The sequence below is a fragment of the Talpa occidentalis genome, unplaced genomic scaffold (genome assembly GCF_014898055.3).
Source record: "Talpa occidentalis isolate TD23 unplaced genomic scaffold, MPIMG_talOcc4v2.1 talOcc4.2, whole genome shotgun sequence".
Taxonomy (NCBI): Eukaryota; Metazoa; Chordata; class Mammalia; order Eulipotyphla; family Talpidae; genus Talpa; species Talpa occidentalis.
In genome coordinates, this window is record NW_023602073.1 from 111,332,818 (window position 1) to 111,360,220 (window position 27,403).

A 27,403-nucleotide genomic window follows, 5' to 3' on the forward strand; every position below is an offset into this window, starting at 1 on the left:
TGCAGCTTGAGCCTCCAGATGATAGTTTTGTTTTGTGACACACTTGACTGCCTACTCATGGGCACGAATCTGTCACTTCAAATGGTTTCTTTCCAAAGCAATTTTCTAAAGTGGATCTTTAAAACACGTTGAGATGAATCATTAAAACATTTCAGGATGACGATACTCCTGGAAGGGAGAAGATGTTGAAGCAAATGGAAGGCATCTTATCTGCCTCGAAGTGAATAGATAAATTTAAAGAGCAATGCCACAGAAACCAAGTCCCTATCAAGACTCTATCATGAGTTGTTGAGAAGTTCCCCACTCCCTCATTGACAAATCCTTCTTTAAAAGGAGCAATCAGTATCTTTTACATCATCTCCAAATCCACACGAGCATGAAATACAACCTGGGTGGTGCTGATATATCTCAGGAACCTCAAGGCTTCTTCATCCAGGGACTGGGCAGGGCCTGCCCAAGGTTGGAGATCTATATGCCACCGGGGACCCTAGGAGAGACAGAAAACATAGGGTGGTGTGTATGGAACAAGGAGCTGGGGGTGGGGGTGGGAAGGATAGGGTAAAAATAGGCCAGGCTGCTAACCACCTGCAAAACAAACGTCTGTGCACACGATGAAGATAGCAAGGGGCTGGTTGGAGCTGTTGTCATTAAGTCTGCATCAGTCACAGGAAGACAAATGAAGCCTGAGAAAGCCCAGCTACCAGGTTATGCAGAAACTGAAAGGTCTGGGGACATCTAGAGCTTCTGATTAAACACAAACTCTATTTGACCCCATCAGGCCTGCCCAACTTCAGCTTGTATTGCAAGGTGCCACACCCATATCCCCCTATCTCTGATGGTTTCTAAAGCTGAGGCTTCAGAAACATGTGCCCCTTGAGGGCCAGTTTGTTGTTGCTATTGTTGCTGCACTGTAAAGCCTGAAATTCTCAGGAGACTTGGGGATCCTCCCCAGCACAGGAAGACTAGGCAGATGCCCACAGGGTTACAGAGATCACCTCTGCAGCGAGGACCCCAAAGCAGTCATCCCCAGGGCTGGTAAGGGCAGCCTTCCAGCAGTGAGGCAGCCCTCACCTCTCCCCAGAGGCCTTGAGAAGCTCCTGTGAACAGAGGGTTAGAACCCTGAGCTCCCTTTGGTAGCAAGGGTGGCAGAAAGGCCAGGGTTTGGAAGAAACAAAAATGGGGTCAAGGAAGCCCCAGTCATGTTTGTGCTGGAGCTCAGTGTGCCCACCTCACCTGCCTCAGCCTCCCAGAGGCTCACTGTGATTCCAAGGACAGAGGGTGGGAAAGGACTGAGGGCAGGAGAAACTCCCCAACAGCAGGTACAGAGAATGTCTAGTGTCAGTAAAGACTTTGGGTGTCTTGGTACAGGTTCCTGCAGTCGGCAGGATGGCCCCTAACCCCCTTTTGCAGCGAGGAAGGGGTCAGTGGAGGGCTCTGGAGAAAAAACAAAGGGACCATTATGTATATACACTGTTCTTCAGTCAAATATTACTATGGTCTGAAAGTCTGTGTCTCCCCCAAGTTCATATGGTGAGCTCCTAATGCCCAGTGTGATGGACTAGGAGGGAGGGCTTTGGGCGATGCTTTGGTCATGAGGGTAGAATCTTCATGAAAGGGATTAAGTTTCTGAAGAGACCCTGAAGAAGCCCCTAGCCCCTACCACCATGTGAGAACAAAAGAGAAGGCAATTTGAAAGAGGGCCTTCACCAGAACCCAACCATGTTTGCACCTTGATCTGAGATTTTTCAGCCTCCACAACTTTGAGCAATATACATCTGTTGTTCATGAGTCACCCAGTCTGTGGTATTATGTTATGGCAGCCCAAGCAGACTAAGATGTGTGTGATGGCAGAAACTATGACCCAAAAAAGAAACATCTAAGCAGGCCAGACCTGACATGCTTTAGTACAAATATGTTTTATTTTTTACTTAAAAAAAAAATCTATGTATAGTTTTTAAAGTGTTTACTCCATCAACAACATATAAGTAGTAAAGTAATAATATATGGTGTGATTTTAATAAAACACCAAACGCCCACTTGCTTTGTTGTCCCTAGATGACATGGCCCAAGTGACCTGGGGTTGAACCAAAGCAAGGCAGAGTGGTGAGTCCGTGGGAAGCCAGCTCTGTGGGCCTGGGGAAGAGGAATACATTCTGTGAGAGGTTCTGAGATGAATAAAGTGCTGTCCCAGCTCAAGCAGAATTAGACTCACATCTTTGCAGAGTCCCCGGAGCCTGGAGACTATGCCATCCTGCAGTAGCTGAGCACCCTGCAGTCCTCCAGGCCTCAAGAGCCTTCACTGATTTCCCACAGGCTGCCTTTCCAGCAGTCCTTAAGCCAGGGTCGTTTTCACAGGTTTGCAACCTGCACAGCCTTAGAAGGACCTGTTCTTGGCTTATGCTTTGCTGACCCTTGAAATTCTTAATAATTTCTGAACACATTTTTGTTTTATACTGAGTCCTGCAAATTATTAGTCAGTCTTCCCGAAGGGGCACCTTTTCTGGGAAAACGGCCTTTTCGTATAGCTGTTCTTGCTCTGTGAAGGTTGAGCAAGCTGAAGCTCTAGTCTGAGGTAGCCTGCAAACACGCACCATCCATCTTCTCAGTCAGCCTTCCACCCCCATTTCCTCTTTCCTTCTCTGAATTAGATTTTGTCGCCATTTGATCAAACAATATTTATGGCGCATCAGCCACTGTGTGCCAGGTACTGGTCAACAGATATGAATGAAATACTGGACTCTCCCAAGACGCACTCACAATGTAGTGGGGGAGAATGATAGATATAAAGTAACTTTGAAAGGGAAAAGTTGAAACATGAGGGGGAGCCATTCTTTGCAGGAAAAGTCTTAATCATGAAATCATAAATTAAAAGCACATTTAAATACAAACAGCTCCTAGTTTTGCTTAGTCACATTCTTTTTTTTTTTTTTTAAGATTTATTTTATTTATACAAGAGCTGGGGTACAGGCCAGAGGCATGGGAGGGTGAGAGGATTCACCAGAGACAGGAGAACAGGCAAAAGGACCTGAATGAAAGCAGTGCTGAGGTGAGCAGAGGGGGGGCGAGACAGGAGAGGTCTGTGGGACCCCGCTGCGCCACAGGGGGAGGACCCCACATTCTTTTTGCATCCAACTACAAAGAATGCCTTCCCAGGTTGTCAACACGGGGATGCTTTGTGTAAGCTGATCCAGGCCTGGGGTTCAAAACTTCCCACCTCTCTGTCAGGGGATCCTTCACATATATCCCAGCATCTGACCCAGGTGCCTCCTGATAAAAATGATAATAAAGTTCACATGTTGTGGTTTTCCTCTAAATTGGTAAACTTTTCCTACTGAGGTCAAAGAACAACTATTTTAGGTTTTGTAGGCTGTCCAGTTTCTGTTGTAACTCCTTACCTCCTGTGTAGCTCAAAACAGCCACAGACAGTAAGTAGGCAAATGGGCATGGCCATATTCCAGTAAAACTCCAAAGCAGGCGGCAGGCTGGATTTGCCCAGCCAGGCTGTAGTTTGCTGACCCCTCCTCTACTTTATTCTAATTTAGATTAAATTGACCTAATTTGGATTCTAAATTGGCCTAGAAGAGAGTGTTTGCTTGAAATAATGTAAGCAGGGCAGATTATAAAATCTAGATTATAACCAATTTTGCCATCTGAGCTACTCGAGCAAATATCAGTCAGGGTCTCCACAGGAAATAGAGTGGGCTCTTCCAACCAGCTAATTTGAGAAGAATTTAATAAATAAGAGACCATTTACAAAGGTGCAGGCGGGGCTTAAGAAAATTAATAAGGAAAATTGCAATACCTGTGGCTACTAACTCCAGAGAACTCCTTCAAAGACAGGAAGGAATTTGTGGGACCCAAAGAGGAAAACAGTATGGAGAAAATCTTTGCTATATAAACAGAGTCAACGCTGTGAGACCCCAGGAGCAGGCAGAGAAGGGAAGGCTGTGAGTGTGGCACATAGGTCAGCCTCCCAAGGAGCGAGCAGGAGGAGCAGAGTGGAGAGTGGATGCCAAGTGGCACAGGGAAGGTCTCTTGCACAGCATCCTGTGGAAGGAGGCTGTGAGACTTGACCAGGAGGTGATTCTTTCACTCAGTGGATGTGTGTGCCTTATACCAAACCTTGTATTAGAGTTTTTTATAGGGCACAGTAAATGCAATATGCGTAAACCAATAAATGCAATACATATAAACCAATAAATCCAATATGTGTTGCCGGGGCTCTGACAGAAAGTTCTGCAGGGTACAATGGGGGCACAAAAAGGAGGAAGGAACCAAATGCTACTCCAAAATAAATGCCAGAAAATACAAATGCAGGCTGGGAAACAGTCTTCATTGCTGGAAGCCCAAAAGCCTCATTAAAGAGATACCTTAAATACAACAGAAACACATAACTGAGGCTAAGACACAAAAGTAACTTTACAGATCAGTAGTGGGGGGACTGTATGGGGGAACTACAGAAGCTTCTTAAAGATCCACAAACAGTATTCTCTGGCAATCTGATATTTCTCATTTCACTCTCACAAGTGTTGACCAACCACAAAGAAGCTAAACAGCAGCTGAAACAGTGAATAATGTAAGCTGAGGGGTCTCAGGTGGCGATATAACAGAAACAACTAGCAAATAGATGCCCTCAGAAGAGCTCTAGCTTACTGCTTCAGTTGCGCTGTTTAAAAAACATATCACATAAAGCAATGTTCTTACTGGCATCAGTCTGACAGCAGTTCATGATTATCTCCCCCAAGGAAATCACTAGCTTTTATCATCTCTTTCAATTATCATTTGTCTTAATTCTCTGGTGCATTCATCAATATTTGTCCTTCCAAAAATCCCAAAACAGAATTCTCTGAGCACCTTAAAACACCTATGACCAATCTTTAATATATCAAGGCCAAATATATATAAATAAATAAATAACAAAAAATCAAGAAAAATCTTTTTCTTTGAAAAAAATTATCATTATGATTTTATTCCAAACAATTTCAGAAATGCCAGGGCGCACTGTTATCCATGTGCTGCAAGTATCAAGTGACAGAAAAAGGCTACCCCCATGACTGCTGGGAACATGGGTTCCCAGTCCTGTCTGCCAGCCCCCCGCCCTTCCTCTTGGTGACTAAAGGAGCAGTTTAAGCAGGTGTAGAGGTACCACCCTTTGGGCTGGTCTGTCTGCCCCCAGCAGGTTTGATTTGAAATGGCAAAACAAATAGATACAAATGAGTTGCCACCAAGAAGCCCAAGCTCCTGATATGGGGGTCCCTCTCCTCTTTTAAAATCTGTGATCCTGCCCCCCAAACCGCCCCTAAACCGTCAGGCCACCCACACAAAGGAGCCCCTGCTCCAAAGTGACAAGTGGCTCTGGGAGGGCAGGGTCCAGATCTCTGAGGAAAGGAAGCAGCCCCTATTTTGTTTTGTGAAGGTCTTATCTGGCACCTTCTCCAGGAAATGTGTGTTGAAAAGCAAGCTGGCTTCTTCTAATGAGAGGCAAATGTTTTGATTACAAAAAAAATAATAATAAATCCCCCCAAACTCAGATTAAAGATTAAAAAGCGTCTATACAAAATTAACTCATTTTGTTTGAGGACTATTTTACAGACATCACCTTTTTTACAGACATACATTTTTTACAGACCAATTGTATGATGACTGATTTATTTCTATTACTGTAATAAAAAAAATTGCTGGGAGTATTTGGGATAGCTTCATAAAGTTTCGGTACTCCCAAATACACATATCTTTTTTTCCAAAGGGTAAAAAGTGACTACTGAGTCAATCCAGCAAGCCACAGATATAGGATCTGGCTCAAAAAGACTGCAACAAGCACAACCAAGAGGCTTCCAGATATTTTTATAATTTATTATTTCAGCATTAAATTTGTTTCCTTAAAAAAATGATTCTTTCAAGCTATGATACTGAATTCCAAGATTTTACCATTAAAGATAATGCAAAGAATAAAACAATCTGTTAAATTATACTTTCTTGCCTCATAGCCAACACTTCTGCACATGATAAAAGTATATTAATTCAAGATCATAAGCCCCAAGCAAAACCGGTAGTATTTTTCAAAAATAAAGAGAAAAGCAGACCCACCCATGACCTAGAAAAAAGAGGCATGGATTCGGCCTTATGCAAGAGCTTTCTTTGTCATGAAATTTGGAGTCACAGCTCCCTCCTTCACACGCAGTTTCCCCCACACTCATGAATGATCTCATGTAGCCCACGCAGAAATCATCAAACTAAGAAAAGTGTCACCACCAGTGTAAAAGCAAGTTTTACACAAGCATTTTAAACATTTTTGGGTGCAAATCTCAAATCTAAAATAAGCCAAAAGAAAGTTTCTAACGTTCCGTTCCTCTGTGTTAAGACTACAGTTCTTTGGGAGGTGAAACTGTATGATGATTGATTTCTTTCTTTATTGTGATAAAAAAAAAAATTGATGCAGAGCTTGGGCTATCTTCATAAAGTTCCAGTACTCCCAAATACACATTCCCACAGCGAGGAAGCTCCTAAAGATTTTAGAACCTGCAATTTTTCTGCTGGGGAAGATGGCTAAAAATTGATTCTCTACATTAGGGCTTGTGAAAAAGAAAGAGGTTGTGAATCCTTAAGTCATGCTGAACAATACCCTGAACACGTGTTGATGTGTTCATGTTGGGGAAGCCTAAGTTTTCTGGAAGAAACAACCCCAAACAAGTAAAATATATTTATTTAGCAATTTTACTGCAATTTTGTGCTAATTAAGAGCAGCTGTTAGTGGGCAGGAACCAACGATGGGAGGAAATTGTTTATTCCTTTTATTCCTTTTTTAAAGGAGATGGGAGATTGAGGGAGATCTTGGGGGAGAGAGAACACAAAAGGGTACCTGCACAGACCCGAACCAACCACAGCTGAGAGGGTGTGAGCACCAGCCAACGCCTGTCTGGGATGCCCTTTAACAATCTTGGCTGTCAGGTTTCCCAGAGTGTGGGTGGGGCTCTGAGAAGTAGGGGAGGAGAGAAGGGGGGCAGAAGATCACATGCCTTCCCTTCAGTGGTCTAACATAATCATCCTTTTCTCAGTTGTCCCTACTTCAGAAAGAGCAGGGGTCAGCTACACATTTCATGGTGACATTTAAAATTTGGGTACATTCTGCAAATTTTATTTAAAGAAAAGAATCTCAGTTTCAGTTCTGGTTAATATGGTTAAACACATCCCCACCCTGTATCTCCCACTGAATACAGTTAAAAAGCATGGATAGAGTGCACAGAGCAGTTATTTGAGGACTCTAAAAAGAAAATTCTAGCAGGCAAATTGGGAAAGAAGACCAGCACTCCAAATACCCCACTCAAGGCAGCTTCACACTGGAAGTGGCTACTGGCAGGGCCCTAGTGCTTCAGGAGAAGTTCCCCAACTCGGGCTAAAGGAAGCAAGAGTCTCCTAATACTCAGAAAGAGTGTGTACGAGGGGCGGGGGTGAGGAATCCTCCAGTTCTCCTCTTCTATATTTTCCCTTTTCTCCCAGCTAAACCCACTGTGATAGAAGAAGACACAGCAAGGGTAACAGGTACCTAAAACTGAGGAAAGGGAAACTTCCTCTCCATCTGAGGCTATGGCCCCAAGAGAGTGGAGTGACTGCCCACTGGATATTTTGTCTCCCTTATCTTATAGTTTGGCCTTAAACTTGAGAAGGAAGCAACCCCATAAAGTGTTTTATGACATCCTGGACTCACCCCTGAACTGCAGGATGCATGGATCTGATCCTGGTAAACATATGAAAGACTTTCAGAAACCTGCTAACAGACAGACCTCTGCCCAAATTCCAGACTGGTGGCTGAGTGTCAAGCATAAGGTGCAGATGAAGAACAATGCAAAGATATTGAAAACGGAACTGATCTTGAAATCACAATCCATAGAAAGCTGACTGAAACTTGAGGTCTAAACCCAAACAGATCAATTGCCTTTAAACAACTATATCAACAAGAATTATCAACATATCACAATTCAGAGTCTCATAATATAATATTCAAAATCTCCATAGTATAATCCAAAACTATTCAGAATATGAATAAACAGGAAAATTCTAATTGGTGTGGGGGAAAAAGCAATCAACCAATGTTGCAATTATTTGATAAAAAATTAGAGCAAGTATTACAGAAATATTCCAAGGAGTAAGAGTTGTCCTCTTAAAACCAATGGAAAGATAGTCTCAGAAATGAAATAGGAGGCATAAAAAGCTAAGTGGAAATTTTAGAACTGCAAAATATAATAACCAAAATAAAAATCTCAGTGGATGAACTTCACAGCAGAATGGACATGACATAGAGCCAGTGAACTTTAAGATAGATCAATAGGCAATATCTAGTCTGAATACTGGAGAGAAAAAGTGATTTTTTTAAAAAGATTTATTTATTTATTTATACAAGCACTGGGGGTATAGTCAGAAGCGCGGGAGGGTGAGAGAATTCACCAGAGCCAGAGTGGGGAACAGAACAGGCAGATTGACGAAGTACACTGCTGAGGGGAGCAGCAGGCGCGGCAGGAGAGGTCTGCCGTACCATGTGGGACCCTAGCCAGCGGCCAGGGATTGAACCGGCACTGCAGAGGCTGTGGGCATCTTCGCAGCCCAGCGCTCAACCACTGAGCCACCAGGGGAGGCCTGAGAAAAAGTGATTTAAAAACGAAAAAAAATGAAAAGAGGTTCCAGGACCCATGGGATAATATCAAGAGGTCTAACACTCAGTCATGGAGCTCCCAGAGAAAAAAAAAGATTCCAGTCCAGAAAAAACATGTAAAGTTATAAAGCTGAAAGATCCTCAAATTTGACAATAAAGATTCAAGATATTCAGTAAACCTCAAACAGAAAAACTCAAAGAAATCCACGCCCATATATATATATACTGCTAAAAATTAAAGAGGACAACAATAATAAAAAGCTGAATTTCTGTAAATCCTGTGATGAACCCAATAGTGCACCAGGGTCAAAATGGCAAGTTGAGAAAGGGAAGAGCCCTTCCCAGAGGGGACCTCTTATACTGAGGCCCTCTCCCCGTTAAGGCCCAGTCCCACCTCTCCAAGTCTGCTAAATGTCTCTGGTAGCAGACAGCACACATGCTGGACCCCAAATCCAGAGCAGCGTTCTGAATCCTTAGCCAATCAATCTGCCGCCTCTGCATCATTACAGAGTGTAGGCTGGAGGAAGGGAACCAGAAATCAAATCAACTCTGACAAGTGAAAAAAAAAAAAAAAAAGCCCTGTAATTCAAACAGAACAGGCTCTGATAACTTTTAGGAGGAAATAAAAAAGGAAAAAACAAAGGACAAGGAGAAATAAATGCTCAATTCCAGATTTTTTTCTCCAGGTTATCCTGGTAAGATAGGAAGAAATGCCAAACAAATCAAAGTGGGGTTTTGTTCTCAAACTGGTATCTTTAAATTCACATTTTCTGTGTGTGTCAAAATAGTTCAAGTCTGGATGAGACTGAAATGCACAGGTATGGATGAGAATAAACCAGAATGTATTTTCAGTTTTTAATCATAGACAATAGAAAGAGAAGCCAAATTCCTGGAGCAGATCCAGTGAAATACAGGTCTTCATTCATTTTCACGATGGGGAAACACTACAACGTCCTCATACATAGTAGGTACTCATGTCAGATCACAGCTTTGACTGGAATAATACATCAACCAGGAAAGCAAGCAGGATGTTCATTTGCCTTGTAAACATAAGCTTATGTAAGAATGTTTTGTGTTAGAAAGCAAATGGAGTTTAGAAACAGCATTAACCACATTTTCAAGGAGTGTGTATGTGTGTGTGTGTGTGTGTGTGTGTGTGTGTGTGTGTGTGTGTGTCTGTGTGACCTTCTTAAAAACATATAAGGTACCCAGACTTTCTGGGACTCAGAATCCTAGAAGATTAACATCTTTTGAATCAACATCAATCTGCTATGAATTCAAGACCTACTGTAGTTAGAAAACCCCAGCCACTTAACGACCCCTACTTTCCCTGCCCCCCCCTAAAAAAAACATTTACTGGTTCCCAAAACATCAGCCCCTCACAATGGAATGTCTGCAGCATCCCTGTAAATCCATCCATTTCAAGGGCCCTGGAATCCCAAGTAGCTGCCAAAGACAAAGGAGAAGTGGAATTAGTAGAGGGTGGGACAACCAGAAAAATCACCAGGAGGGAAGGAGAAGAATGGAGAAATGAAAAAGGGGGGCATGAGTGGAAGAATTACTCCCCCAACACCTCCTGCACAGCAATCTCCATCCTCCCTTCATGTTCACCCGGGGCCCTGGATTGTCCACAGGGGACATGCAGCACTTCACTGGTGGCTCTCAGCCTACTCCGCCCCCAATCCTCATGCCAAGTCTACCCACAGGCTCCCTGCTGTGACCATGAAGCTGCCAATCACATCCATGCAAACGCCTCAATAGGATCTCAACATTAGTGCCCCTTGTGTGATGCTGTGACACAACATTGAGCCTGTCAATGGAAACGCCTGGTGCTACTGAGCAGTCTTAAGAGAAAGGGTTTCTGTTCTCAGCTCTAAAGAAGAAATGGTTTTTATCACCAAGAGGAATCAAAATGCCTTACTCAGTGTCACCAAGTACAGGAGAGCAGGCATCATGACAGAAAGAATGCATTCCCAGAGACCACACAAGGAGTTGAGACACAGTACTGCACATAGACATTCCATGTGCAGCGATCTATGGCCACCTCTAAGGCCCACAAGTGAAACACAGGCCCTGCACATAGATGGGAAACAAAACCTCCCCTGGATATCAACTGCAGACACTGGATGATATCTGCAGAGTTAGCTTTGAGGAAGGACATAGCAAGCAAGATGAGCTGCTCTGCCTTGAGTAGGACAGTCAGGGTGGGTGGGAGGAAAGTGCCAGGTGGGCCCCCCATCAAGCTAACACCATTTGCCACGTAGTTCAAGGATATGTCATTGTCCATGTTTCGTTTTGTCTATACTGCTCCTCTCTGGTCCTTCTGAATGTGATCTAGCATTTAGTTAAGTGAATCTTACCGACAATTAGAGAAAACACCCTGGTTCTGGGACATTCCTAGTATAGCTCTATATTTATAGAACATTTTTTCCAACTGAATGCACTATAAGTTATAGTGCCTGACAAGTAGTAGCAGCCCCCAAAAGTATTTCTTTTTCATCTGTGGGAAGCTGCCAACAGTTAAAACAAGGCAAAGGAAGCTGGCTGAATGACTCTAGAACCAAAAGCACTTAAGCCTCAAACTTTAAATGGAAGGAAAGATGTACAGTCTGTATCACTAAGTAAGTGGCTACTTCCAAGACATGAAGAATTGCTGAAGGAAGCAGACATTTTCAGAGGTCAAGTATTATTGGTTTGCCACTTGTCACTCTCCAGACATGGAGTTATTTGGTAAATGAGGGTGAGAATCTCCAAGGTTACAAGTGAAGTTGCCAAAAAGGCAGCTGACCTTGGCTCAGTCCTCTTTCCCCATTTCAGATGGGAATTAACAAGAGAAAAGGAGATAGATAATTGCAAATAAATATAGCATATCTAAGATGATAAGATTTTGATCAAAATTTCTTAATTACATAAGAAAGGAGACTAACATTCCTTGCATTAAATAAAAACAAACTTCCTTCCACATGGAAAAACTTAAACACAAACAGGTTATAGACTCTAGAAGACATAAACTATTTCTAGTTTTAAATGTTGTTTCATAGTTGAAGTGGATCATTGTATTCAGAAAACCTTAAGGACGAGCTAAAACAACTCCTTTAAATTATCATTGAAGAAAACGAAATTCAGACAGCTGAAAGGACATGCCAAAGTAACACAGATAGGAGAAGGCAGAGATGTGATGTGGACTCAGGCCTCTAGACCCTCGCTCCATATTTGTTCCGCTACACCATGCTGCCTCCATCCCAGGTTCAGAGTTTTATATTCCCCAAATCTAGTTTTCCAGTTTCCTAGTTTTCCATTGCCACTCCTCAATGCAATGGGTAACAAATTTGTGAAATTCTTTATTCATAAGACAGAGAACATACTATATAGCTCACCAGTGACTACAAAAATTTCATGAATGATGATTTGTTAGTGAGGTTCAAAGGAGGATTAAAATATGTCAAGAGAAAGGATTCAGGCCTTGCAATGAATGGCAATGGTATATCTAAGTTGAAATGTGATCAACCAGAATCCCTAAATGACAGTAAGAGGCTGAGATCCTGCATTAACTCCATCGTACCTCACTACCACATGTCACCAGACATGTGACATGATTGAGGAATAAAAGTTTGTTTTTTAATTCAATTGAATTTTAATTTAAAATTTTGAGGATGTTTCTTACTGCAGCATAACCTAGCTTATCCTGACTGGTACAAGTACCTAAAAGGCACTCAGTACAAAAAGGCTGTCATTATTACAAATGTATCACCACAGAATCTTCCCAATGACACACCATCAGAGATTCAATGATGGGCCAGAATGCATCACTGATCTCCTAGAGGTGAGGAACCTGTTTCAAGTCAGTCTGCATCTTGTTATTAAATGCCATGTTAATATGTCTAGATAAAAATTAAACAGTTTGACCAGCAATTTGATCACCACAAAATACAAATAAAAACAAGAACATTCGCTGATCATGACAACAGACCCCTACACTGCAGCCTTCTCTCTGGAGACTTTCATCTATCAGTCATGAATAAGCAGATGAAACAAACCCAAAAGTTTCACAACAAATGACATAAACTCAGAGCACTTCTCTGCGTGATCCTTAAAGCCCCCCTCCACTCTGAGCTTGATGGTATATACTCTGGGACTGCCCTTCATGGACCTGAATCACAATTACTATTCTCAAATAAATAAATGCTTTAATCTCTTACAATCTGATTATAAAGATTTTTGGATAGGGAATGAAAAGAAGTGTAACAAAAGATAATTACTGTTAAGTCAAGACTTAGCGATGTTAAGAAGTGTTCAGATAAAGACCATAAGGAAGTACAAGACAAATCCTACTCTTTGGCCTGTTTTCTAAGTGCACCCTGCCCCTAACATAGTATTCTGCTCCTTTTTCCTCTCACCCAGAATTCTCTCCCCTACAGACTAATCAATTCAAATTCCATTTACTGTTCAGGATCCAGTTTTATTCCCATATACTTCCTTCAAATTTCTTAATTACTAAGCCTCTACTCTTGCAAAATAAACTATGCAAAGCAGGTGCTTCAGCAATTATTGCTTGTACTTGTCATTTTATACTTAATCAAATGTTTAGTAAATCTGTTTCAAGTGTGTCACTTTTTTCTCTAACCAGACTACAAGACTTGTGAGGACACCATGTGTTTCATTTCTTTTACAATCGCCCACAGAAATGAGTCCAAGAGACATTTTTACATTTATTTAAATGCCAGGGAGGAAGAACATGATATAATTCTTGAGATTGAAAACAATGTTTTGATTGGAAAAACATATGAAAATTCACTAGCTGGGCTTCATGGTACTACCTTAATCTAACTAAATATAAATACTATTTATTTATTTAGCTGGAAACATATTATTATAAACTCTTAGTGTCTCTGACCCAGCTTTTTTCAAATTGAAATAAAACCAGATATGACAAGGAGTTTAGTAGGAACCTTGAAAGAAACTGCAAGAAAGAATTTTTGAGAATTTAAAACATTGCTTAAAAATCAACATTCACTCTGATAGATGTTAATACATATTTACATAGCAGTTATCAAAAAATTTAAGCTCAATCTGTACATATTCTTGCTATCATAGTTAGGTTTTATCCAAATCTATTTGGTAAGAAGAGCATAGAGCATTTCTATCATACTGAAACTCTATTTTCAGGTAGGTAACCATGAAGCTAGGTTTGTTTCTAAATTTTATTTGTTAAGTGAAGAAAAATTAATTGTTCAGGTAAAGGGAGATTTGTTATGGGAGGTTTACCCCACAAAATCTTATAGATATTAACCTGTTAATAACAACTCTAATCTAGTTCTAATCATTCAACTGCACAACAACGCTGTGCAGAGTCCCTTAAAGATAAGCAAATGCATTCCTCTTTATAGGAATTTATTTTACAAATAAAATAAATTTCAACATAATTTAAAACATGGGGCACAGTTTTTACTTTTTCTGACATGTGTTACAATAGCAGCTCTCTTAAACCATCTCTACAAAACCAGCCTGCCAGGTTAACTGACAAGCATCATCTTCTCTATCTGGACACACCTGCTACTACCAATTTAACTGTTTTTTTTACCAGGAGTCATTTGATTTATTTCTAAACAAGTTTATATCAGTTGTACAAGGTATTGAAAATACAAAATTTAATTAGAATTTAAGTAAACTGATGAAATCTGTGCACAACAAAGAAGTTTGATTTTTATGAAAACCAAGTCAATTTTTAAAAGTGAGCTAAGTCTTATTTTTAAATACTGTTGCAAAGGTATGGATGAAGTAACTGTAAAAGAGAATGACAAAATCACTGAAATTTAGAGGTGTTCTGCACACAGATTGCTTCACAGTTCTTGCTCTACTTTAAAGAAACCAAAACTGAAAACGGTGGGTGATACAGCTGAGATGAGATTTAGCAAGGAAGTCCAGAACTCCAGCCAGCCAGAGGTGATATACACATCAAAAGACCAGCCAAAGAATCCATGTGCACATATTTTAAGCTGCAACAAACTGTGTATGTATACTTTTTGTGGTTCACAGTTTTAACCACCTTCTCTAACACTGATTATTGCAAATAATGACTTTGGATATGAGGTTTCTACTCAATTTGCTAACTAAATGGTTGTAGAGATTCCACAAGTGCATAGGTGGAGGCAGCACAATGTTATGAGTCAGCTTAGAAAGATGTTAGACTAATCTCCCTGTACAGGAACATCAACATAGAACAGGACTGAGGATAAGGAGGAAGAGATGAAGAGAGGCCCTGTAACTTCCCCCACATTTACTATCTCAAGAAACCATGAATTTTTCTTTTTAAATAATTTTTTTGGCATTCAACATTTTTATAGTAGAGAACAGGCACATGTGTACAAATGAAATATCACAAAAATCAATAGAAGGATAGAAGGGAGGAACAATTAGTTACTCTTCTAAAAACAAAACATGGCTTTTCTTCAAGGTCTGACTTAAGAAGATGGCAAAGCAGGCCTTCCATAGGGCCACCCATCTTAGCACCAGGCCAGGCCCAGGTGGGGGCGACTACAGGCTGTCGGCCTCCCCAGCCCCGTGAGTTCAGCCCAGGCAATAGTGAGGTGACACCAGGAGAGAGAAGCCATCAGTCCCAGGCATCTCTCAGCTAATGGTCAACACAAATATTGAAGCAGCCACCCCAACTTTGGGAATAAACCATGCCAATCATAACTGAAGGTGTCTCCACCTAGCACTTGTGCCTCCTTGACAGAATCAGTGCTCCTTTTCAGGAAGATTGGAGGGGGGGACACTGAGGTGTCTGTTCTGAAAACGCTGATGGGTGATTTTGAGCCACTTTCAGATTAAAATTTAGGGCTGCATAAAGTCTATGAACCCCCTGAAATCAATTGCACACATATGTGTATGCAAGCAGATGGGCTCAGTATTCTGCAATGCTGGTCCACAGCTTCCATCAAACTGTTTTCATCAAATTTTCAGAACTCAAAAAATTTAAAGAATCACTGTTCTGAACTCAGTTCCAGTCTTCACCATCCGAGTTGTCTACACAGTACAGAGGAAATTGGAGAAGAAATTGAACATAAACACTCCCTGTACGAGTCTTCCTGTTGTATTTCTCTCTTCCTCTAATTCCTGTCTCTCCTAACTCCAATCTGTTCCCATTTCTTCACTTCTATTTTTAAATTGAAAGTTTCTGGTTTCAAAATAACTCTAAGAACGCCTTGGATCAAAACACAAAAAAATTAAATTTCCCTTACCCACTTCTGTTCCTTATGGTTTTGTTATTAAGGCATTTTTTTTAAAACCTTAAGAGCACTTTTTACCTGTTTTTCCTATTAGGTTAATGACTTGACCAAATGTATGTGCCTTTATTTTAATTACCAGCATTCTGACTTGCCTATATATTTTCTAAGTATTAAATTATACATAGAAGTAGTGCTCTTCCTATTCCTATTCCATAACAAGGAAGGATACAATAGTGTTTGTGTTAAGCAGGCTCCAATCTGTGCTGGTAGTTTGGCTTTACAAATAAGAACATTTTCTGTCCAGGAATAAGGCCCAAGCATTCAGGTTTTCCAAAACAATTCTCTGTATCCAGGGTACCCATATAAAATTCAAGCACTTCAGTTTCAGAACTGATGTAGCTGTCTGCTTCTCCTGATTGAGGTTGATGTCCTCTAAGTGCACATTAGTTAAATAAGCCATTTTTTTACTATTTCTGTACAAAATGAATATTCACTATACAAAAGTACATTCCAGATCCTAATTATATAATCAGTTCAGATTTGTTCTTTAGCAATTTAAGGCATGCTTGAAATTTCAACCTGACAAAATTGCTAAAATTAAGCTTAAAAATATATTAGTTGACTTGGAAAATATCTGAGAAACTTTAATATCAAACTTAAAAGCTACAGAAATCAACATATTTTTCTGACATTCAGAATTCCACAAGGAAGTAGCCACAGTACAGAATAGAAACAATATTAAATATGCCCTCAGCCAACATGTGTTATAATCCCTGTTTACCTTGAACCAGTCCACAGATTCAATCTTGGTAGGATGGAAATAAATCCACCTCATTCTTAAGACTATTATGAGAACCACTTGGGATAACAACAGAACAAGCCTTTACAAGCTGGGAAGAGTTATATAAAAGTAGTGAGGTGTTGGTATAACTGTTGTTCCCGCCAATACAAACACCCTCCAAAATGTATAGCATGCTCCCTGCACACAAATCATTACAAATGAGGGGACAAGGGACATATGGGTGAAAATGAAGGTGAGAAGGAAGAGCCAGAGTAGATGAAGTCGGGCCTCCCTGGTGGTGCAGGTGGTTGAGCGCAGCACTGTGAAGCTGTCCACAGCCTCTGAAGCGCCAGTTCGATCCCCGCCAGCTGTGGAGAAACTCACATGGTGTGGCAGACCTCTCCTGTCTCACCCACTGCTCCCCTCAGCAGTGTATTTTGTCAGTCTGCCTGTTCTGTTCCCCACTCTGTCTCTGGTGAATCCTCTCACCCTCCCGCACATCTGGCCTGTACCCAGTTCTTGTATAAATAAATAAATAAATCTTTAAAAAGTAACTCACACATGTAAGTGCAATGGGTGGACAGGTATTCAGTCACATCTTTTGACAAATCCCTTTGCTCTGTGTCAGTGCTTTACACAAAAAGCTGATGTACTATTTGTCAAGCAAGCTTACAGTTCTCCCTTATCTGGCAAATAGCAAGCAATATCTGGGTTCCTCTTGCCAGACTGCATGTGTCTGATTCTGCAATGCATCTGCAGAATATGGGAAGCTACTGGGAGAGTGAACAACAGGAAGTTCATAAGTATCCAGGTGCCCACTCCTAAGAGGCCAAGTCAGGTGCTTCCTAAGAACGAAACAGACTGAAAACTCCCAAGCCCAGGAGTGAGCAAAATCAGGCTGGGCTCCCAGGGAACGCTCACAGTAAATTCACCTTTACCTAAATAGCAAAAAACAGGTAGTTTCACACCTGTCATTCACCCCATAGACTTCTCAGCATTTTTTAACTCAGATATAATTCTTATTCAATGAAATTTACCATTTTAAAATAAACAATTCAATGACTTGTAATATAGACACAGATTGTACAGCCATCATCACTATCTAGTTTCAGAATATTTTTATCAACTCAAAAAGAATCCCTGTTCCTAGTAGCAGTCATTCCTCCTTCCTTCCACCCCCAGCCCCTGGCAACCATTAGCCCCTTTCCTATCTCCATAAATTTGCCTAATCTATTTTATTAAAATAGTGTAATGCAACATACGGTCTTTGAAGACTGTCTTCTTTCAATTAGCATTGTTTTCAAGGTTCACCCATGCTGTAGCATGTGTTAGGACTTCATTCCTTTATATAGCTGTATTGTATTCCATTATATGGATATACCACATTTTGTGTACCCATTCATCAGTTGATGAACATTTATGTTGCTTCCAAATTCTGCCTCTTATGACTCATGCTGCTATAAATATTTGTGTACAAGTTTTGTGAGAAAATATCTCTTTGATTCTCTTGGGTATATCCTAGAAGAGTAATTGTTAGGTCATTTCAAGGTACTCTTGAACCCCAATGTTCATGTCAGCAGCCTCATTGCCATGGCAGACAAAAGTTAAAAGTCAAAGAGGAAAATGCAGATGTGTATGAAGGAAAAAAGGGATTCCGCATGAAAAAACATAGTGCTGACCCCAAAATGCCACTAATACTACGTTTCCCCTATACCATAAAAGAGCAGTAGCCATCACCAGGATGGGGGATCAGCACTGGACCTAAGTTTACACAATCATCCCAGTAATAACAATCAACATGCGATCTGTGCCCACAACACCTGAGGTGCTGTGCCAAGCATATTATATGAATTGCCAGATAGTAGCAAGGATGGAGAAAACATGATTTTTTTTTAAGACTATGACTGTTTGTAGCTACTTCTGCCTTCCTGCCAGAGTTGCAGAATTATCTCTAGGTCAGGCTTGGAAGGAGAGAGGAAAACAGAGGGAGCTAAATCACCTGAGTACAAAAATGACATGTATGTAGGATTTGTTGCTGGAAGCTCAGCAGAATAGGGTAGAGAATACAGGTTTGAAAGCTTGAGAATGGAAGAAAGGAATTGATGTCTAGAATAAAGAAGCAGGATCAATGGAACAGCAGCCTAAAAAAACCAATATAGTCAGTAAGAAAGTTCCAATGGGCAAGAAAACTTACATACACACACATATATAAACTCATGTATAACCTATATGTGTGTGTGCACATGAACATATATACATGCATGCATATATACAAGCACACACATATATACATATACACATACATACATATATACATATATACATACGTATGCACACAAATATACAAATACATATGTACTTGGTATTTTAGGTTTTCTTTTCTGCCAATTCCTATTAAATTCCATGGCTATTCCCTCTTCTGTGATCTTTTTCTTACTGTTTTGTTAGTGTTCTTTTGAAATTTTAAATATTAATCTTTTATTGGTGATATGCATTGTGAATATCTTCTCCCAGTCCATAATTTGCCTTTTAACTTTATTGTATCCTTTGTTTACAAAAAGATTTTCATTTTATCTAGTAAATCTACTTTAATGTGACAATTCATTGTTAGTTGTGCATCCCAGGAGACAAACTGAACACGCCATGAATTTTTCATTTAAGCCTTATTCCATCCATTATAGCTACATCATCTCCAAATGTACTGATGTCTCCTGGTATCTGCTTCCTGTCTGTAAAATGAGGACAATTCCTACCTCACAGGTTTGTTTGTGAGAGAAGTAACTGAAAGAATATATGTAACTCCCCTAGCATGGTGGCCACTCCTCCTGTCCCACTAACATTGGATGTTTCCTAAAGACCTTATATTTCCATAATACCATGTGTGCAGGAGCCCTGCTTATATTTTGGTTGTTGGGCTGGTTAAATTGAGTTTATCTTTAAAATGCACCTAAAGTATCAAGAATAAGAAGAAGCACTTCATCGGCGAAAATGTGGACAAGAACAATAGCGTAGCAATTAACTCTTTCACCTGCAATGCCAATGACCTCTCCTGAACTAAAGAAGTAGCAGAGTTATATAGTAAGTGACACAGTTAGTAGGAGATTAGTAAACATTCTTTTCCATGAAAATTCTATTTCTAAAGCTTGGAAACACATTCATATAGTCAATCCTAATACAGGCTGAATTTAACAGCATGTTATAAAAGACACTAAGTTTCCCCCCCCCCCCCCCGCTTGGGGGGAATCACAAACCAAAGTGAACAGGTAAGACTTAACAATTTTATAGCAAATGCATTCTATGGGGAATACATTTATAACAAAGATGCTAACTGAATTTTGCTAGCTATTGCAAGCTTTCATTTAAGATTAAAAATACATGTACATCGGGCCTCCCCGGTGGCGCAGCGGTTGAGCGCTGGGTTGCAAAGCTGCCCGCGGCCTCTGCAGCGCCGGTTCTATCCCCGGCTGCTCCCCGGCCATCAGAGGAGGGTCCCACATGGCGCAGCAGACCTCTCCTGCCGCCCGCTGCTCCCCTCAGCAGTGTACTTTGGTCCTTCAGCCTGCTCTGCTCCCCACTCTGGCTCTGGTGAATTCTCTCGCCCTCCCGCGCTTCTGACTGTACCCAGTGCATGTATAAACAAACAAACAAATAAAAACATGCCTCTATAATAAATAAATAATGAAAAAATACATGTACATCACACATTTGATGGCTGATCATATTATACATGCTTTAAATTTCAAGCATAAAAGTAAAATTCCAGTGAATATTGGGTTTTATATCTCATCTATGCCTTTTTGATGTTCAGAAACCAGCATCCCAGCTGGCAACACAAAATGGACAGAGATGATCTGCACTTAGTTACAACCATTGACTCTTGAGAACACAGGTTTGGACTTCATCCACTTACACGCAGACTTTTTCTATCCATGGATTCTGCATTAACAAATTCCAACCTTGGATGTCAGATTTGGTTGGTTGAACCCAAGAATGTGAAACTAAGAGAGCTGACTCTAAGGGACTTGAACCTCCAGTGATTTTGGTCTCTGCCTGGGAGGCTGTGAGGGGTGAAGGATAAGTGGCACCATGAAAACAATTCCCTGAAGATATCAGGGATGACTTAATTAAGTTTTGCAAAGTCAAAAGTTAACCTGGATTTTCCACTGGGAAGTGTTCAAGGGTTCAAGAGTCAACCTTCCCAAGTGCCATCTACATACACCAACATGACTTTGTCTAAATCTTCACAATTCTGTCAGTCAAGTACTACCATTTTCCAGAGAAGGAAACTAAATCCAGTAAGCAGAGGAGCAGAATTTATTTTTTTAAAAGATTTAAATTTATTTATATAAGAACCAGGGTACAGGCCAGATGTGCGGGAGGGGAGGGAGAGAGGATTCACCACAGACAGAGTGGGGAACAGAACAGGCAGACTGACGAAATACACTGATAAGGGGAGCAGAGGGCAATATTGGAGAGGTCTGCCACGCCATGTAGGTTGCTCCGTGGCCAACGGGGACAGAACCGGCACTGTAGAGGCTGCAGACAGCTTCACAGCGCTGCGCTCAACCACCTGCACTACCAGGGAGGCCCAGAGAAGAATTTAAATATCTGATCTCAAGTGTAAAAAATATGAGCCCATCTTATAGGTAATGCTGCATATAGTGAAGGATTTTCATGACATTTGTTAAGTCCACATAGTTAGGTCTCCAAGGAAGGTATGTGTGACTTTGCTGGCTTCTCTCATGTTCTGCCCCTTAAACTGCTGAATGAAGAGGCTCCTTCTACACGTGCCCTAATCACTCTGCACTTGATGGTTGTGCATTTTGCTAATTAAGATTTTAAGTGATTTTCTGTGCTCCACCCAAAGTAGGCAAAAAAAAAAAAAACTAAAAGCAAACTTGAAGCAACACAAATGTAGCCTCTGATTTTGTGGCCAGAGGCCGAAAACACACTTGGAAGTCTCTCAACTTGTTCCAACTAAAAATGAGCAAGCAATCTCCATGAAGATGGAATTAAACATGGAGTTTGAATCATCTCACTAGAGGCCTTTAGTTCATTTACATTTATGGCTTTATATATCGCCATAACTTGCCTCTTTTCCCAGGAGAAAAAAAAAAAAAGACCTGCACACCATCATCCTATAACTGCTCCATGTAAAGCATCTAACATAAACAAAGTGAGCAAGACTCACTGCATTTAACAAACTCCAGGACATACCACGGCACTGTTTACAAGATGTAAGTCAAGTCTTGCTTTATTTTACTGTTCTGCTAAATTCAGACGTCTGCTTCATTTTAGATCTAGGTCCCCTGAAAAAGAACCTCCCGTGCTTTATTTAATACTGCCGAATGTGCAGTTTCAGTGAGGCATTCAAAACAGCAAACATGAAACAGAACCTAAGCTATGTCCATTTAGATATGGATGATTGAAGGGCTACCTTACTGTGATGGCCTTAAGTGCTGCTCACCAAACTTTTATAGCTCTCTGACTTCTGAGCACACAGCAGACCTCTGATCTCTTGCATTAGGTAGGGCCCAGAGACCATCTCTGGCACGTTCCAGATCATGAGCAGCAGTGCAGCAGTGGCATGTGTGGCTTCCAGCCAGGACATTTAATAATACCATGTGACACTCTCCAGAGCACCCACCCAGCTGCCCAGGCAATGTTCCAGATGGTGGCTGTGCTACCAGCCTGGGGTCTCGGGAGAGGACCATGACTGCACAGAGCAATACCCATACCCCACCCATAAGCAATGGAGCATGAGCAAGAAATAAACACCCATTAATTTGAGCCCTGAAAGTTGAGGGTTGATTGTGATCTCGACGTAAACATGTGCCTCCTGCCCAATACACTGACAAATGTCACCATGAAAAGGGGCCTGATGTCTCCAGTGATAAGTTAGCAGATCTGTGTCATTTTGTGTCGAAGCTAAATGTTATTATATTGTCAGGGGAAGGTCTCTCAGCCCATGGTTCCCTGGGACCCCAATCATGTTCCAAAATCTGAATTAAATAGACTAAAGCAAAATTGAAAAAGGGAAAGCCACAGTTGTAAGCTTCCAAACAGCCAGTTCTAATTTATTGATCTGTCAAGGTTCTTACTAGTAAACAATAGAAAACACTCTGGCAAGTGAAGTTGAAAAGGAATTGATTTCTTAGCTTACAGAATCTCAAGAGCAGGAACATCATCGTAGCTGAGTGCAGAGAGCACTGCCCCACCCCCCACTAGAAACAGACACCAACACTCACGTCACCACCCCGGGTGCCAAAAACCTCTGCTAGAACTTCAGTCACCGTGTCCCACCTGCTTCTTTGAATCACTAAGGTACAATCTAAACTCTCATGCAGGTATATCTGAATGGTGAAGCCTCAGTCACACGACGTACAAGGAAAAGTAGAAATTTTTTTTTTTTTGCAGAAAGATGGAGAATTCCTCAAACACAAGAAGGGCATTCAAAGGTATGGCAGAAAAGAATAATAAATACCCACTACATCTATGACAACAGATAACTAAGGTCATCAGTGCTCATTTTACTCTGTAACCAAGTTCCGAGAGTCTTCCTGGTGTCTACAGCTTTGTCTTCAGTTCTACTGGAGCACCCTTCCAAAGAACACATGGCTTTACTATTTTCATTGGGTTCTGTAACTTGCAACCAAGACAGTCCTGATACAGAAGTAACCAGATGTTAAAAGAATCTCAAACTAGACAGTTTCAAAGGGAGCAATAAATATTCAGATGCCCCGAGAGATTTTCTTTTCATTTCTTTTCTTTTTGGGGGGTGGGGGGCAAAGTAACTCTCCATATAGATGGAAAAAAAAAAAAAAAAACAATGAGCTTAAGACTCTAACTTTGGCTTGAGACCCCCTAACGGGGGTTATGGACTGAATACTGATTATATTTACTTTCTCTACTGAAAGTTCTCACAAATAACTTTTTACTTAAAAAGAAAAAGAAAAAATATTGCATGGACATAGATCCCATGCACCTCTACCCAACTGAATGACAAGATCAGATTTTTTTGCCAACTTATTACCAGACACTACGTGGAAATAAGATTTTCTATAAGAATACATCTAGATAGCTAGCCAAGGAACACACATAGAGAGAGGAAGGGGCACTAAACTCTGGGATTATTTTTAAAAATTAAAAACAAAGAAAAACCCCTATATTCTATTTCTAGATGCCAGGCCCAAGATCCCTGAGTGGGACTAGTTGGAAGAACAAAGTAAGATGAAAAAACAAAAACCTAAGGGCAAAACTGGAATAATTGTACTGAATGGTTAAGGAATCCCAAGGATCTGACTTCTTTGAATAATTTAGAGAAGGTTTCCCACTTCTCTAAGAATAATGGTTTCCAGGACAGAGAAAGCGGCCCTTGGTCTATGTTTGCAGCTTGTGACTAGAAATGGCCAATCCAGGGTGAAGATCTAGGAGACCAGCTGCGAGTCGAAGGAGGTGAGTAACACTTAGGGAGAAGGTCAAGGAATGTGGAGAGCTGACTTTTCTGAGAAATCCTAGTCCCTTTCTCCCCCATCTGGTGGTCATTTAACTCCTCTCCACCCCAGTGAGAAATTTCCAAGTTTTCCCAATAAATTTCTTTAACTTTTTTTTTTCTTTGCGTAAGCGAGGTAATTTTACTTGTTTATAACCAAAAGAACACTACATTAAGTGTACACCCCTATGTATACCAAGAAAAGAAAATTCTACATCTTCTTCTGTTGGGAAATGTCTACCTCCACCTTCCCAGGACTGCCTCAAGAGGTAGGAGTTGGCAGAACAATGGCTCTTGTTTGCTATGAAGAATCCTGTGGTGAGAAACAAAGAAATGGTTGGAAAAGTCCACAGACCAAACCCCAATCATGTTTGCCAGCTGCAGGAAGAAGGAGCATGTGATAATAGCCTGAATGTGTCTCACATCTAGAGGAAGCTTTTAGAATAAGAGATTCAAATAGACTTTGGTCCTTACATCTTCCCAAACAGAGTTCTGGTTAATTCAGCACCATAAGATAAAGGAATTGTTTTGATGTTATCAACAGTGCTCTTTTATCAAATAATTAACTTTGTTAGGCACTAACCTACTTTAATTAACTGAAAATGTTACAAATCAACTTGATACCTTCTTTCTTTTGTTCAGAATTTTTAAAAAGCAGTTTTGTATTCTTCCTGTGCCTATATCTTACCTATGTAAACAGAGGCCAAAAAACCGAAAGGTGGCAGCCAGTCACTCAAAGTAATCTGACACTGGTCTCCCCAGCTGGGTCTTCAGTTTGGCTCTGCATAACCTCTCATAAATTTCCCTTTCACTGAACTTTGAATTTGCTTCACAGTGGTGATTATTTCAGTTGAGATGTACAATCTTACTCCCCCAATATCTCTGGCCTTAGCTAACTCATCTTTCTTTAATAGGAATGACATAAAAGAACCTTAGGCTTCTGTGCAATTTATGTGCCATGCTGCCACTGAGCTTAGCAGCATTAACCTCACGTGTCTCTTTTTAGGTAAAACAATTGCTACTTTTGACATCGGCTTAGGGTCGCAACCTCCAGTGCCTTCCAAGATCAGGCCGGTAATGTCAGTGGAGAGAATGCTGAGCTGGATTCAACTGAACACCTGATGCCCCATTAAAGGTATTTAAGTTAGACCTCCCTAATGACCTAGGGGTTAAGTCTCAGCGCTATCATCCCTACAGCCTGAGTTCGATTCCAGGCAAAGTAGCTAACCCATGGCACAGCAGATATCTCCTATCTTGCCTGCTGCTCCCTTAGCAATGTATTTCAGTAAATCTGCCTGTTCTGCTCCCCACTCTGTCTCTGGTGATTCCGTTCACCTCCCCAACACTGCTGGCCTACACCCCAGTTCTTTTATGAAAAAGAAAAAGAAAGGTAATTATGTTCAAATACTTCAAGCCCTGTGTGGTTCAAACAAAATCTTCACAGGCCAAATTTACCTCCTGAATCATCAACTAGCAACCTAATTTGCTATTTATTAGTTTAAATTACATATGGGGCCTCCCCGGTGGTACAGCGGGTTAAGCACCACGCTGTGAAGCTGTCCGCACCCTCTGCAGTGTGGGTTCGATTCCCGGCTGGTCAGGGAGAAACCCACATGGCGCGGCAGACCTCTCCTGCCCCGCCCTCTGCTCCCCTCAGCAGTGTCTTCCATCTGTCTGTCTGTTCTGCTCCCTGCTCTGTTTCTGGTAAATTCTCTCACCCTCCCGCACCTCTGACTGTACCCCAGTTCTTGTATAAATAAATAAATCTTTAAAAATAAATAAATAAATTACATATGGTCCTAGACTACAAGACTCATAAAACTCAATTTTGTTTTAAACACATTTTTTTTTTTTTATTTATAGAGGCATGTTTTTATTTATTTATTTGTTTGTTTGTTTGTTTTGTTTATACATGCACTGGGTACAGTCAGAAGCGCGGGAGGGCGAGAGAATTCACCAGAGCCAGAGCGGGGAGCAGAGCAGGCAGAAGGACCGAAGTACACTGCTGAGGGGAGCAGCGGGCGGCAGGAGAGGTCTGCGCACCATGTGGGACCCTCCTCTGGTGGCCGGGGAGCAGCCGGGGATCGAACCGCTGCGCCGCAGAGGTCGCCGGCAGCTTCGCAACCCAGCACTCAACCGCTGCGCCACCGGGGAGGCCCAACTCAATTTTGTTTTAATCATTTGAGCAGGAGAAAAATTCTCTTGGACAGCAAAATTTCCCACCTTCTTTTAGCAGAAAATGCCACAAGCCAATAATATGAGCTACCTAAAGAACTCAGTGGCTGCTTTTGAAAGAGGCTTATCATTGCTGGTAGATGTGTGCCTCTCATGTTAAACAAAGCAGGCTCCTGTGACTTTCTATGAATCACAGACTAAAAGCCAAGCTCCTTATAAGCACCAGGACTCCAAAGGTATCACAGCACAAATGGAAAACCTCAATGCCTATCACCCTTGACAGTCTCTGATTCTCTTCACGGCTCTGAGTCTCTTCAGACTAAAAAGGAAATCCAACTCGTGAAAACTGATAGGGCTTTCTTTTCCTTGGAGAAAATGGACTGGGCAAATAACACACAAAATCCAAAATTCTCCTCCACCAACTGTTGAAAAACAATGGAGCCTCCCTTAACTGTGCCTTTCCCCACAGAGCTCTCCAAGGAGCCGCAGGCGGAAAAGGAATACAGAGGCCTATTCCCCACCTAAAGCACATCAAACTTTTAATCAAAACCTGCTTTTCTCTGTGAAACTAAGCAACTGCTATTTCACACCCACATATATTGTGGAATGCATTCAATTACCCTCAATGACTTTGTTTAAAATGAAAATGCTTTGCCTCCTGAGGACAGTGTGAGAGGACTGATTAATGTTGTTCCCTAAAGAACAGAAGTGTGGGTACACAGCAAAAACCCAAGGAGCTGAAAACTACAGCTGGGCCATATTTTACATGCAATTCAAGCCTACCTTCAAGTATTTTGAAAAGAATCAGTACATTTTAGACAACTGGATATATCAAGGGACATATTATGCCATCTTTTCTCTTTGATGACAATCACAGAATTAGAAAATGGAGAGCACAGCCAGAAGTGATGAAGAAAGACCAAGTTTTGCCATATGGTTTTTCAAGAGAAGAGGAAACAGCTACTATTTTTTTTCTGACATATTGTTCCAAAGGAACTATAACTAACAAACCAAGCCAGAACATCACTGAGATCTGTAGCTCTGTGACTCAGAAGTCACTTTTCTATCCAACATATTAA

At 41.1% G+C, this 27,403-nt stretch overlaps 1 protein-coding gene across 3 annotated transcripts in view; it reads right to left on the reverse strand.

The window, feature by feature from the left end:
- METTL24 (methyltransferase like 24) overlaps positions 1 to 27,403 on the reverse strand; it is a 96,269-nt gene that overhangs the window by 63,893 nt on the left and 4,973 nt on the right. For 2 of the 3 annotated variants that reach the window (XM_037520219.2, XM_037520222.2), the window contains exon 2: positions 389 to 487. In XM_037520219.2, the coding sequence (XP_037376116.1) occupies positions 389 to 487 (99 nt within the window). Of the gene's footprint in view, positions 1 to 388; positions 488 to 27,403 lie in introns of those variants that run through there. The other variant, XM_037520220.2, reaches the window with a different exon arrangement.